Raw genomic sequence first — 15,949 nt, 5'->3', positions numbered from 1 at the left:
TTTGTTAATAAGAAAAAAAATGTCCTCAAGTTTCGAACAAAAATTTTCAATAATGTGTAGTAAAAACTTCACTGATTTTATGGAGTCATATGAGCAATTTACTGAATCTGAGAAGTTTAGGTAAAAGAATATGTTTAAGAAAGCAGACTGTCATCTGGATAGATTCTTCAGTAAGGAAGAAATGACACAATAGTGTGACTTTTAAGAACATATTAAATTGTTTGATACAGTTTTTAGCAGTGATTAGTACCTGATTGTTGAAAAAAACTGTGGAAGAGACCACTGAGAACAATTAGGCTGAGTTCAATCTAGGTCGAATTCACCAGGAAGGAGACTTTGAGATGGAGTTTGGCATATAACTAAATTAAGAGTGCTCTCAGAAGCAAAGGCTGTGGAAAGGAAGCAAAATAGGGCAGAAGGAGAGGTCAGGCTATGATGAATTGTTAACATAGGCCTCTGTGGACTCCCCCAGGGAACTGCAATACTGGGATAGTCCTTCAAAATCATCCCAAGTTGGTGACTAGGCACAGCCTTTATAGCTCTCTGTTAACCAGACATCAGAAGCAGGTTGCTCCTGGAAGGGGATGTGGCCTTGGGACAAGCAAGTTTCTTCAGCTGACACAGTTCCCAAAGAGGGCTGACAGGTGAAGACCGTCTACCAGCAACCCTTCAAATAGCTAGGGGAATAAATTTTTCAGATATGAAAGGTATATTAAAGTGTTAACTGCAGATGGGATTAGCATTTTCCTTGGAGTGTGTGGTAAAACGATAAGAGGAATGGATGTAGTTATTGGTAAGAGAGTTATTAAATGATGAATCATTATGTCTAAGCTGAATATGTAAAAAGTGAAGATAGAAAGGAGTTGATAGATTGAATAAAATCAGATAGATAAAAGAATTAGTTTATAGCAATGGGGTTTAACAATAGGTTTAGTTTGAGTGAGGGAAATGGGAGAGTGAAAATGATGGGCTATCTGTCTATGGAATGGGTTCTTTGAGATTACGATACCCAAATGAAGCACTGCTGTTCAAATGAGGTGCCTAGTTTAGCTTCAGATACAAGAATAAGAAAGGAGTTAAATCAAAGGTCACATGAGAATGGGATTTCCGTGGCAGTCCGGTGGTTAAGGCTGCTTTCCAGTGCATGAGCATGAGTTCAGTCTCTGGTAGGGGAGCTAAGATCACATATGCCTTGCAATCAAAGCCAAAACAAAACATAAAATAGAAGTAATATTGAAATGGATTAATAAAGACTTTAAAATGGTCCACATCAAAAAAAAAAAAAAAAAAAGGAAATCACATGAGTAGAAATCAGAACACTATTAGGCTTAGATGATTGCTTAAGCATCTACAAGAAATCTGAAGGTCCCAAGGTAATGGCAGGTTTGGGGTGGAAAGCAAGAAATGGGAAACATGTGCTTTGGCTTTGAGGCATAAAAGAGAGTAAACTGAATTTCAATAAATGATAGATATGAGTCAGTGCAGACCATAGCAGAGTTGTTTTTACATTTTACATTTAGCAGAGTCATTCACATTTCACATGAATGTGAAAGAATCCTGGAATTTAGCCCTGTGATAATGAAAGAATAAATCTCATTTTCACCTCCAGCTACCATGATGCCTTCATGTGGGGTTTTAGCAAGTTCATTTTTAAACTTCTCTTAATGACGATTCAGTGCCTGCTTAGAAGGGGTTCTGGGCTGACAGGACATTGCTAGGGTGTGACGTGGTCAGCTTGGTGTAAACACCAGTTTTAAGTGAGCAGAAGGGTACAGGAGGTGAATACAAGCCACCACTGAGAGCAAAATCAGAAAAGAAAGTATTTGTCATCAAGACCAAAAGAAAAGATTAAAACCCAAAATGGTGCTCAAAGCCAATAGATCCTAGAAAATAAAAATCTGTGTGAGAATTGAAGCATAAATATATTCACAAAACCAAAGAATCCATGAATTGTCCAACATGAGATAAAATATTTTATTTCTTTAATTTTTTTTACCCTTTTCATTTGCTTACAATTCAGTCCATGAAAGTCAGCCTTGGGAGGGGACTCATCTTCTCTGGCCTCCCTCTGCCTCTCATTTCGCTTACTGTGTATCACCCCAGAGATCTATTTCATCCTGGTGGTAAAAGTCAAGGAATTGTCGGTACCATCCTGGAGGCTGGTGAAATTCTGTTAGCAACTGCCCCAACTCTTCACTTTCAGTTTTCATTTTCATGCATTGGAGAAGGAAATGGCAACCCACTCCAGTGTTCTTGCCTGGAGAATCCCAGGGACGGGGGAGCCTGGTGGGCTGCCGTCTATGGGGTCGCACAGAGTCGGACACGACTGAAGCAACTTAGCAGCAGCAGCCCCAACTCCTCCTAAATTCTTGAGCTCTTCAGAGTAGGGAATCTGTAGGACAAATAACACTTCCTTCTACTAATGTCCTCACAAATTACAGCATAATTCTGATTATATAATTATTGTAATTATGCTAAAGATGCTCTCCCTGCCATGGTTGAGGAATGGGAACAAGAATGAGGGGGTGAGGAGACAGAGAATATTGTCCTACCACAGTCTATTCACGGGGCTACTTTTCATGGTTGAATTGAGACTGTGGACTCTTTGATGTCCTTGAAACCTTGGAGCTGTTGGGTTCTTAGAAGAGCTTCTCTGATGTATACAAGACCAAAGATCTTTACAGATTATAGTTGTTCAAACATCAAATGTCAGCTTGAAGTTGCTGGTCAATCAACATCAGAATGCATTTAGCACACAAATGTGGCCTCTTCTATGATAAGATTTTTAAAGTGACTGTAGCTTTGTAGTCTGTTCCCTTTATAGATGGAAGTGGTGTTTGACCATAGCTTCAAAGAAAACAATTTTAGAAATGCAATGTTGCTGATTTTTTTTAATAGAAAAATTCAATCTTTCACAAAGTCAGTTTTGTTTTCTCATCTTTTCATATGCCTTGCCATCTTTCATCTTAATACCTTACTTTGCCAACATCATCTCCATTCATTTTTCCACACACATCCTGTGTTCCATCCAGGCTAGCTTTTTATAGTTCCCCAAAGTCATAATGTTCTTTCTTACTTCTGCCTCATTGCATATTGTGTTTTTTGTTTGTTTGTTTAAAATGCTTCTCCCTCCTTAAATGCTTGATGGCACTCATTCTTTAAGGCTATGATGAAATATTTCTTCTTTTCTTCCTCTCCTTACACATAAATTTACTTCCCACCTTGGTCCCCTTATTCAGTTAGTGGCTCACTCTTCTGTGCTCCCACGGTAGCGTGAATGACACAGATTTTTAATTCTACATTTTTCCTTCTGTATTTTCCATTAAATAGGCAGCAACTTCAAAATGAGGTTGAGAGTCTGTTTACTATTGTAGCCCAAACATTTAACATGTTGACCTTGTTATAAATGTAAACCAAACACCTAACATATTAGTTATCTGTTGCTATATAGCAATTTATCCCAAAACATGTGGCTGAAAACAACAAATATTTATTACCTCACAGTTTTTGTGGGCTTGCCTGGTGGCTCAGTGGTAAAGAATCCACGTGCAATGCAGGAGACACAGGAGATGCGTTTGCTCCCTGGGTCAGAAAGAGCCCCTGGAGGAGGAAATGGCAACCCACACCAGTATTCTTGCCTGAAAAGTCCCATAGACAGAGGAGCCTGGTGGGCTGCAGTCTGTGGGGTTTCAAAGAGTCAGACATGACGAGCATGCACACATGTACAGTTTTGTGGACCAGGAACCCAGGAGGGTCTTAGCTGGGTGGCTCTGGAGCAGGGTCTCTCTGAGGTCACAGTCAAGCTGTTGGTCAGAACTACAGTCATTGCAAGGCTTGACCGGGTGTGAAGGATCCACTTTCAAGTTGACTCATGCAGTTTTTGACAAGTTTCAGTTCCCAGTAGGCTGTTAAACTGAGGGCTTTAGTCCCTCACAGTGCCTTGTGGGCCTCCCCAAAGGCTGTTCACATCACAGTTACTTGCTTTTCTCAGTGCAAAAGAGTTGAGAAAGTATGAGATGGCAGAAGCCATTCTCTTTCTAACCTAATCCTGAAGCTGTTCTCCTAACCTAATCCTGAAGCGACATCTCATTACAGTTGACCCTTGAACAACATGGGTTTGAACTGCATGGGTCCATTTATACTCAGGTTCTTTTCAATAAATAAGTACTACATGACTATACCATCGGTAGCTGGTTGAATCTATAGAAGCGGAACCTCAGATACAGAGGAACTGCTGACCATGAGGGCCAATTGGAAAGGTATACTAGGGTTTTACTCTACATTGCACTACACTGCTACTGCTGCTGGTAAGTCACTTCAGTCATGTCCGACTCTGTGCGACCCCATAGACGGCAGCCCACCAGGCTCCACAGTCCCTGGGATTCTCCAGGCAAGAACACTGGAGTGGGTTGCCGTTTCCTAATAGACGTCAGCATCCCTAACCTCAGCATTGTTCAAGGGTCAGTTATTCTATATTTATTTGTTAGAAGCTCGTCAACAAGTTCAATTTATAGTCTAGGGGTGAGAATGTAATAAAAACATGAATACGATAAGGCAGGGATCAGACAGGATGATCTTAAAATCTGCCTACCATGGTCAGCGGCTCCTCTGCAAAGAGCTGGACAGAACTTAGTGACTAAACAACGACAACAACCACATATTTTATCTGGTAAAATGCTTGATCAATACTAAAAACTAAATCTGGACCATTCCTGTTTTTGTTAATAAAGTTTTCTTGTAATGCAGCCACACTCATTTGCTTACGTATTGTCTATGGCTGCTTTTGTGCTGTAATGGCAGAGCTGAATAGTTGCAAAAGAGATGACCTAGCCTGCAGAGCTTAAAATGTTTACAATCTGGACCTTTACAGAAAAGCTTTGCAAATTTCTGACTTAAAGCCAGTAATTGAAAATTATATTTCATGAATTGTTACACTAATAATTATTAAATGCTTACTTGATAATTGCTTAGTTACTTAATTACTTGGTAATTCAAGACTTTCCACAATGATACCTCAAGCCACCTATCTACTTATAGTTATTATTATCAGGCATGTATATGATAGTAATAGCAATAATTACTCTAATTGAACATTTACTACGTGCCAGGCAAAAATACACACATACACACACACATATTTTATTTATCCTTGCGAAAAAACCACAAGAAAGGCACTTTTTCAGATGATGAAACTGAGGTTGACTGTGGCAGGATTTCAGAGTAGATTTGTTTGATTCTAAAGCCCAAATTTGTTGTATATATCTCCTCCATTTCTTAGCATTACCTCCATGAATATTCTATTCTATTCAAACTGACTCTTTCTAAATGTTCCTCTTTCCCATCTTTTTATCAATACCTTTTACTCCTACTTCCAACTCTGGAAATGATTTTCACACTTATTTCTTTCTAAATTTTACTAATCTGTCAGAGAACTCCTTAATCATCACCTCTTCCATGAGACCTTTCCTGAATCCCCAGCCAAAGTAATATCAGGCCTATTTGCCAGCTACATAGCAACTAGCCCGGTCTCTGGTATACTTTAGCTGTTCAGTACCTGCTAGTGAATGACATTAAAATTGCACACTATAACATTACATATGAATTATTTGTATTCATAGAATACTTTTCTTGTAAAAGCCTCTGTAAACTAGGAAGTTTTTCCTTGTGCTTTTTACTATAGAAGAAACTGACAGTCATAATGCATAATCTAATGCATAGAAAGTAATGTGACTAGAAGGTGTCTCATTTCAATCTGAAATTGCAAATATATTCAGTAATTTTCTCTAAGCAATTTTTACACACCTCATTTCCTTTTCATCAGAAATGTTTTGTAGCTGCAGGTGTGAAATGCAGGTTGACCATGTGAGACCATCGTGGATTTAAGCTGTCATTTTGCAAAGTCCACTGGATGATTGGTGGATTTTTATAAATAATATAATAAAGGATATTTTAAGAATAAATCACTTTCCTAAGATTCTTATGTATGTTCTAGAATATACTTTTCATTTGGATTTCTCCAAAAGGACCATGAAATTATAAAAACCAGATCACCTTTCTCCATATAATTAAGGGCATTTATGATGGTTTCCCCTGACACACAAGTTTTATTTTATTCATTTTACTTCACTTAGTATTCTTAGAAGATTGCATTGAGCTAAGAGCTGTGGGGAGAATAGGGGAAATGTAAGTCATTGAGAAAATATAACCTAGTCTGGAAGAGATAATGAACAATGCAAGGTAGTATAAAATCAAATTATCAGTGTAATGGTACAGATCATGGATTCAGAAAATGGACACTCTTAGAGTCTTTTAAAAATAATTTAGTACTTGATTCTTCACTGTCTTGTACTATGTATTAAATTTCTTACAAGAAACATTCAAGAAGCTTTTGCTTTACAGTCTGCATGGACTACCCAACAGTTTTTTCTGGCTTTGAGGCAAAAGCACTTAACAGGGCCAGACCTTGCAGTGAATCATTCCTCAAGGGATCATCTCTTATTTCTGGAATTAAATTCTGTCCCTACCAATTTGTGTTAGTAGCTGAAAGATACTGGTCTCAAATTGTACCCCAGTACTCAGAGTCATTACTCTAGATATTTTATCTACAAAGTACTACTATTTATATCCTTGCTTTTCTCTCTAGATTTTCTTTCCTCCTCCATATTTTAGTTCAATTCTGATATTTGGTTTGATGGGAAAAAAGGAAACTCAAATTTATTAATTGCATACTATGTATCTGATTATGTGCTAGTTATTTCTCATTTGAATTCTCTCACATATAAGCCCCAGAATATAGTTATTAATTATCCTCATGTTTTAAAGAAAGACTAAAATCCAGAGCAATTAAATAAATTATCTAACATTGAACAGATAGGTTTTCCACAAACCCCGGCATCTGGTATTAGAGTATGAGTTTGGATTCTTTTTTGAATTAATATTTACTGAAAGATAGAGTCATAATTAATGTTTAATTCATTCTAATAAAAAGTAAAAAGTAGCACAGAATTGAAGATGTGACGGACAGAACAGAATACTATGAATGAGAAATAGAGGCATAAAAACAGATTCATGAAGACTTCAAGCATTGGAATTATCAGACAGATTAAAAAGCAAAACAACTTCCATTTTGAATAAATAAGAGTAAGCAAATGCTGGGGTATTGAAAATGCTAAATGATAATGTATTGTATTTGAAAAAGAACCAAATAGAAATTTTAGAACTGAAAAGTATAATTGAAAGTAAGTAAATGGTTTGATAGCAGACTAGACATAGCTGAAGGAAGAACCAATAAGCTGGAAAATGAATATTTATATATATGTAAAACTATCCAGAATGCAATACAGAGAGAAAACAATGAGGGTACAAAAGAGATAATAAATTATAATAAATAATAAGTCTAACATTATTTCACTGAAATCCAAAAGGAGAGAAGAGATAAAATTGGATAGAGGCAAGATTTGAAGTGATACAGTAGGGAATGTGTGCTTTTCCAATAGTCTTTCCTATTTCTGCAGCTCAAAAGTCCATCTTTTTCAGTTCCTCAGGCCAAAAACCTTAGTCATGCTTGCCTTCTCTATTTCTCTCCTCCCCTATATCCAACATATCAAGAAATTCTATTAGTCTATCTTCAAAATATATCCAGAATCCAACCTTATCACCATCTCAAATGCTAATACTCTGATTTATCCTGAGTCACTGTTGTCAACTCATCCCCCTGCCTTCAGGTATTATACATATAGTACACACACATAGTACTCCAAGATGTGTGTATGGTTGCTATTTTCTGTTTTTGTTATCTCTGTCTTACTGTTTCCACATTCTACTTTGTTTTTGTGGAGTTGGTTGACTCTATTTAGAAGCAGAGACTGCCCGTAACTTGACTATGGCAGTAGTCTTCACGCTGTGCCTCCTCCGTTCATACTTGCATACCTAGGGCATGCTAACCCTAGCAAAGGCAGAAAGGCAATGTGCCATCAATCTAGAATTTCTTGTCATCGATTTACCGGAAATTTAACTTTGTGATTGTCTTTTCTGTAAAATGGGAATGGTAGTAATAGAAGCTATTTCAAAGAATTATTTGGAGGATTCAATGAGATTCAGTAAGTAAAAAAAATTTAACATGCTCCCTGCAAATAACAAATGCTCAATAACCATTAGCAATTATCATCATTACTAGGCTGGTCTCTGCTTAAATATCTTCAGTATTTCCCATTGCCTATAGAATTAAGCATAAACAAAATAATAAAACCTACTTTTAGTTATCTACACTTAGCTCCAACGTCTTCCTAACATAAAATATTAGCTTCATATATGCTCTTTCACTCTCCAAGCCCTTATGTTTATGTTCTAGTCCTACCTTTCTTACCTGAAAACTGCAGCTTTACACAACCATCTTCCTTCCCAGCCACAGCTGCATTTCTTCTCCCCCTGCTTTTTCATCGTGCTTCATTTACCTGTTATCAACTCTCAAGTTATATTGCATTATAAATTGTTTGCATGTCTCATGGCACATTTGATTATACACCTCTCAAGGGCAGAGATTTTAAAAAAAAATTACTAGACTTTATTTTTTAGAGCAGGTTTAAGTTTACAGAAAAATCAAGTGGAAAGTATAGAGATTCCTTTCATACTCCCTGCTGCCACCCAGGTGCAGCTTCCCACACTATCAGTATGCCCCTCCAGAGTGGGACGTTTATTTTCAGTCAGTGAACCTTGACACTGACACATCATTATCACACAAAGTCCATAGCTCACGTTAGGGTTCACTCTTGGAGCTGTACATTCTGTGGGTTTGGACAAATGTATAGAGACATATACCCACAGTTACAGTATAGTTCAGAATAGCTTCACAGCCCTGAGAATCTGTGTTCCACCTGTTCATCTTAATCCCTGACCAGAGATTCTTTTCGATTTATCCATAAAACATAATGCCAAATACATAGTTGCTCCCAAATAAATGTTTTAGATGTATGATTGAATGAATGAAAGGAAAGGGACGAATTAGAGAGAATGAATGCATCTTGTCATTCTTGCTAACTGATGTTTTGCCTCCATTTCAGTGTTCACTCATACTACCTTAGCCTATTCAGAAGACTTCCCCAACAAACTACTGTCTTTCAGAACCTGGCTTATTCTTGAGATGCCCATTCAAACCCCACTTTATGTATTATACTAAATCAAGAGTGAACTCTGGACACATCTAAGACATTTTATGAATTCTCTATTTAATTTGGTGTATCACACTTGCATTTTTTATTTCATGAGCCTATGTCTGGATTCCCCAGTGAAAATAAATTATATTTTAAAGTAATGGGTAGTTTCATCCTCTTGCCTTCTGTGAGCAAGAAGTGCCTTCACAAGTTATTGCTTTTCACCTGGGATTGTTGACAATGGCCATGGAACAGAGAAACTTGCTGGTCTCTAAAGAATTCACAGTCTTAGTCACTTTTGGACCAGTTCAGCTGTCGAGTACAGAAAATTATTGGGGACTAATTAAAAATATAACAAGGAAGTAAATGTTTTGAAGATTTGAGCTTGCAACAGGTTCCATAAAAAGCTCTAGAGGATTTGCCAAAGTGCTGTTAAAATAATATAACTTCTATGTGCTAGCAGAAGTTATTTACAGAATCTTCTCCATCCTTTCCCCAGTATTTTAAGCATTCTAAAACTGCATCTTTGATGTTATTTTGTTTTGATATAAATTTAGGAGGAAAATGTTATACATATTGCTGATTTTCAAGTCATCAGTTTCTTCTTTCTGCTCCCACAATACTGAAGATAAGGGAAGATTACTTTGGATTTTTGAAATTTCATTCACTTAGCTTTGACCATCTAGGAAGATACATGTATCTGGGAGTGATAATTTTGTTTTTATCTACACTATAAAACTATTTTGCACAAATGTCAGTTTTTTATCCAAGTTAATTTACTGGGATGCTATTTTTTTTTTTTTTTTTTTTTTTTTACAATTTGAGGGATTTCTGGAAAAAGTGCTTTGGGAAGGCATGAATATTATAGAGAAAACTTGGGCCAGTCATATAAAAAGAGCATTTTTTTTAAAGTTAAGGTGATGTTTTAGTCATCTGTATAGTGGCAATCTAAACATTTATGCTGGATGACCTATCATTATTAATTAAGTAATAATACTCTTTCTCCTTGGAACAATACTACAGGGGGATATTTTACATTCTAAAAGAAAATAAAATATTCAATAAACAAATTATCTTTAAAATAAACTGCTGAGTGTATTTCACATTATGATCTTGTAATTAATACCAGTTTTAAGTTGAAATATCAATTCATGTTCATTAAATTAATTTTAAGTCTTAGAAGGTAAACTGAGTGATTAGGTTCATGGTCGTTCTATTTTTATTCCCAGATAATGCCTCTGAGGTAGCAATTACTGCTCCAGGAACTAGTAACCATAGAAACAGCTCTACAGGCCCAACACCTGACTGCTCACCTCCATCTCCTGACACTGCCCTCAAAAATATTGTAAAAGTCATTCGACCCCAGGTAAGTGCTCATCATGACATCATGTGCAGTTTATTATATTCTGTTTTTGAATCAGTGCATGCACACCATCTATATTGAAATACCAGGACTATTTTATAATAAGTAAATGGACTTCCAGCTTAAAAGAATGGACTTGGAAGAGAATGTTTCCTTCCCTTGGAGATGATGATACACATTGAAATCTGTTAGCTTTTGGAAAGTTGAATTTGTATATTAACGAAAAATTGAATTTGTATATGAAAAAACAAGCTTAGAAAAATGGCTATTTCACATCATTTTTCTCAACATTTTAATAATTATGCTCAAACTATTGAGATGTTAGATGTTTTCTGGTGTTTCCTTTTTCTTTTGTCTTCATTTCTTTGGACATGCCACAATGATTGTGATAAGTTCTTTATCCTCCAACCCCAGTTGTTTCTATATACATGTTTTTTTCCAAATCTTTCTCCTTTATGGCTTCAAACTAATTTCGTCTGTATTTGATATCACACCTCTCATTGCTCCTTATTTTTCTCCAGTGTTCAATTTCCTCTAGCTAGTCTCTTTACCCTTTGTTCTTTTTTTCCATTTCTGTCACTTTTCTGTATGGGTGTCTTTCTCTTACCCCTTTTCTTTCAGTTGGATTTCCCAGTAGGCGGTTTGCAGGCAAGCTTTAGAAATATCATTGGGACAAGCTGTTCTGTGATATTTCATTGAAAATAGCACTTATAAAGCTGTTTGCATTATATTTTTGCCAACAGATGGACTCAGAACATGGAATTGGTGGTGTTCTCAACCTGGCTCATTCTGAATGGGCCTCATAAAATTCAAGAGAGAGGAACTTTGGATCCAATCAATGCCATTCACTATCTACTTAGATATATAGTATGAACAAATATTTTGAGCCACTTTGCAGAACAAATATGTCTTAAGATTGTTTTGACCTAAATGAACAATAATTTAACATCTTACCTTCTTTAACACAACTTATTTTGGATTTTTTCATTATATGTATCGTCCTCATCAGTAAAATGACACTTAAGCTTTGCATATCTGCTACAGCTTATAGAATACTTTCCTACAAATTATTTTGTTTAACCTTTATCAGTTCCAAGGGAATGTATATTTTAGTGTTATGGGTAAGGATATTGGCACTCCAAAGGGGCTAAGTTGTGCAACTGATTTGAAGTTTCTTGTACTTTCCTTGGTGTAATAATTGTCTCCTACAATCCTGTTCAGAGGGTAGAAAACTCCTCATTAGGATATATAATTTGCTACCTCTTTATGAGGATAAAACTTACAGGTTCATTTAGGCATAGGTAATATTTCACACAATGTCCTGATACGTGGAGCAGGAAAATGTCTTCAATAATTCCTCTTCGTTTTCAGGGAAATTTGATGTAGTTCATTTGTTTCAGGAAATAAGCCCCACAAAGCTTAGATTTAGTTGCTAAATGTCACATTTATTATCATTGGTTTTCTCACTAGGTTAAGGTGTTTCTGGTGCTATGGTGCAACTATTGCATTTCCAACATTTTAGACTATATATGTAGGAGATTGTCTTATATATATTAATAAAATTTATTGCTAAACATTTATATATCAGTGTAAATTCTCTAATGTAAATGCATTTGGTCATTCAGTGAACGAAAAAGATTCCTTTCTGTGTAATCTAATGCACTCTAAAAGATCTTACTCCATAAATCCTCCTTTACATATTCTATCTTATTTTAGTAAACTTTGAAGAAATCTAGGAGTAGTGTTAAAGCCAGAAATTCCACTTGACTCCACTCCTTGGTTCTGTCCATTTTTAAATGTGTATGAAGGTAACTGACTCTACTTTCCTTTATTAGATGTTATAATGATGATTTAGGGAAGGAAAAATGAAGGGAAAAAATTATGAAACTAAGGATGATGGTGTTTCAATTAGAACCAATGCAGCCTGTGTGTATGTATGTTGTGGAACAATAACAGCTATGGTATATAATTAAGAAAGAATATAACCTCACTTGGGCCACTCTTGATGCAATAGTTATTTCTCCTTTTGAGTCCTGATTTCCTGGGGTTCTTCATTTATTATGGAGAGCAGGGAATAGAAAATTCAAGTGAAAGTAATTATGAAGGAGTATTGGAGTAGAACATGTGATTTCAAGAAATGGTTTGGAGACTAGAGGGTGTGAATAGCAGACAGCTAGATGGATAAAGCAGAGGACTCCCTGCTGTGCTCTGACAGGCACAGGTGTGTCAGGAATGGAACACTGACAAGAGCTACTGTTCCAAAGGAAAGATAATTATTGGTTAGCTTATATAAGAGCCTATATTTTGATCATAGGCTTATTAACCCTCTAGGTGTTTGATAAAGTAGTGAAAGTGAAGTCGCTCAGTCGTGTCCCACTCTTTGCAACCCCATGGACTGTAACCTATCAGGCTCCTCTGTCCATGGGATTTTCTAGGCAATAGCACTGGAGTGCATTGCCATTTCTTTCTCCAGTGGATCTTCCTGACCAAGGGATCGAACCCAGGTCTCCCGCATTGTAGATAGACGCTTTACCATCTGAGCCACCAGGGAAGTCTAGGTGTTTGATAATTCTCCTGGCTTTTCTGTCTGGAAATGCATGAATGCGATTTGATTGACTTATGGGTATTCAAATACTGTTTTCATTTATTAATTATAAATTAATAACATTATTGGAATGATCATTTCACTCTTAAAACTGGTGATGAGCCTTGAAAACGGAAGTATAAGTACAACTCTCAATCATTAATTTACATTTATTTGCCTGGGCATTAGTACATGTGTTTAGTCTTATTGTGAGAAGAGTGATCCAGAACAGATGAGAGATAAAAACAGAACTGTTCATCTTATTCACTCACTACAAATAGATACTGATCAGATAGAGCAAGTTGGGCTACTTCTCCTTTGCTGCATGCATACCTTTATCTAGTCTACTGTCATAACTCTATCTGTAAATGGAAGATATCCATTATAACCAATGAATTCTTGCTTTCAATATGAGGTAGAGCTGGTTATACATTGCATGTGTTTCTGACTGGTGTATTAATTGTGACAGATTTTGCAGTGCTTTATTGAGTTTGACTATTTGGCATATTTATTAACTAAGTAAGTCACAGCTGTTAATTCTGCATCCTGTATTTGATCTTTTTACCTTTGCTTCTTTGGACTCTTTCATGTCTTAAAATTCTTCAGATTGTGAAACTTTCTATTTTTGATTCAGAGAGTCTGAAATACTGGTGTGCTACTGGATTCTCTTTGTTTCTTTTCAATATATTGACCCACAAGCCTGAGGCTCTCTATTTAGATGAATTTGCAAGGCTGGGCTCAGTTACTCATACTTGAAAATAGAATTGTTTGTAAACTTGAAAAGATACTTGAAGTACTTGAAAAATATTTACATGTTAAAAAATTTAGGTAGGTCTATTGCAGGAGACCTGGTTTTGATCCCTGGGTTGGGAAAATCCCCTGGAGGAGGGCATTCCTCCAGTATTCTTGCCTAGAGAATCCCCATGGACAGCGGAGCCTGGTGGACAGTCCATGGGGTAGCAAAGAGTTGGACACAACTGAGCGACTGAGCACAGCACAGCATCGACATACGAGTTTTCTCTTTGCTTTATCTTTGTAATGCCTTTTTTTCCCCAAATGTTTTGCTGGTGAAGCATCTTTTTACCCTTAATAGAAAAATACAGTTTGACAGATTTTAACAACTGTGTATGTAGGTGTAACCACCACTCAAGGCAGGATGTAGAACATTGGTGTTACCCTCAGAAAGTTGCCTCATGCCTGTTTCCAATCCGTGGCCCTTGTTCCTGCCTCAGTGTGTGCATGCATGCTTGCTCAGTTGCTCAGGCATGTCTGACTCTTTGCAACCCCATGGGCTGTAGCCCATCAGGGTCTTCTGTCCATGGAATTTTTCAGGCAAGAATAGTGCAGTGGGTTGCCATTTCCTACTCCAAGGGATCTTCCCAACCCAGGGATTGAACCCACATCTCTTGCATCTCCTGAACTGGTGGGCAGATTCTTTACCACAGGTGCCACTTCTTTCTGATTTTTATCATCATAATTTAGAATTGCCTATTCATGAACTTTATGTAAATGGAATCCTACTGTGTTTGTGTGTTTTATGTATGCCCAGGTCTGGATTCTTTCACTCAATATAATTCACTCATGTTATGCCTTTTTTTTTTCTGTTTTGCTGAGTAGTTGGATTAACATAGTTGTTTTATGTTATTTGGTATTATGAATTAATGTGCACTAAATGTTCATATAGATACCAAAAAGTAGAATTGTCAGGTTGTAGGGCAGATGAATAGCTAATATTATAAGAAACTTGCCAAGAGTTTTCTGAAGTAGTAGTTCCATAATTTAATCCCACATAGAAATATCTGAGATTTTTTATTTCTCCATAGTCTTGCCAACAGTTACACTTTCAATTTTTTTTTCATTTTAACCATGCTTATGGGTATGAAAGCATTTCTCATTGTGGCTTTAAGCACTTTTTCCTGTGGCTATTGCTTATATCTTTTGAGGAGTGCCTGTTCATGCCTTTTTTATGGGATTGTTCAATTTCCTAATTGTCAATTTGTAGTAATTTTTTATGAATACATTCATATGACATTTATTACTACTACAATATTTTTTATCACTACATTTATTACTAAATTCTCCTGTAATTCTAAAAGATTTTAGTTATTTGTCTGGTTTATGCACTGCAAATATTTTTCCCAGTCAGTAATTTGCCTTAATTTTTAAAAAACTATTTATTTATTTATTTATTTATGGTTGTGCTGGGTCTTAGCTGCTCCAAGTGGGCTTTCTCTAGCTGTGGTGCGTAGGGGTCACTGCCTAGTAGTGGTGCATGGGCTTCTTACTGTGGTGGCCTCTCTTGCTGCAGAGCATGGCCTCTAGAGTGCTGGTTCAGTAGCTGTGGTGCAGGGGCTGTTTCTCCATGGCATGAGGGATCTTCCCCAGCTAAGGATCAAACCCGTGTCTCCTGTATTACAAAGCAGATCCTTAACCACTGGACCACAAGGGGAAAACTGACCTTAATATTTTTTAATGGTACCTTTTGATGAATAGAATATTTTAATTTTAGTGAGATCTAATTTTTAATTTTTTTTCATGGTTAGTGCATTTTGTGTCTTTTTCCATAAGTATATGAACCCATTTTTTTTTTAACCCCATAAGCTTTCTGGTTCTGGCTTTTGCATTTAGTTCTGCAAACTATCACAAATCATTTTTGTATGGTGTGAGGTGGGAGTCAAGTCTCATTTTTTTTTTCCTATATGGCGAAAGACTTTCCTTTCTCACTGAGTTGACTTAATGCTTTAGTACTGTTTACTATTTTAACTTTCCAATTTTGTTTACTGTTGATATATAGAAATACAATTGTTTCATATCATCCTTGTAACTTCCACCTGGATTATTTCATTTAAAACT

General features: G+C 36.4%; 1 protein-coding gene across 5 annotated transcripts in view; it reads left to right on the top strand.

The window, feature by feature from the left end:
* Window positions 1–15,949, top strand: part of ANKS1B (ankyrin repeat and sterile alpha motif domain containing 1B) — a 1,156,475-nt gene that overhangs the window by 425,839 nt on the left and 714,687 nt on the right. For all 5 annotated transcript variants that reach the window (XM_060413093.1, XM_042247116.2, XM_042247115.2 and 2 more), the window contains exon 11: window positions 10,379–10,515. In XM_060413093.1, the coding sequence (XP_060269076.1) occupies window positions 10,379–10,515 (137 nt within the window). The remainder of the gene's footprint in view (window positions 1–10,378; window positions 10,516–15,949) is intronic.

This window comes from Ovis aries, chromosome 3 (genome assembly GCF_016772045.2).
Source record: "Ovis aries strain OAR_USU_Benz2616 breed Rambouillet chromosome 3, ARS-UI_Ramb_v3.0, whole genome shotgun sequence".
NCBI classification, from domain to species: Eukaryota; Metazoa; Chordata; class Mammalia; order Artiodactyla; family Bovidae; genus Ovis; species Ovis aries.
Note: the sequence above shows the minus strand (reverse complement) of the source record. Positions and strands in the feature narration are given on the sequence as shown.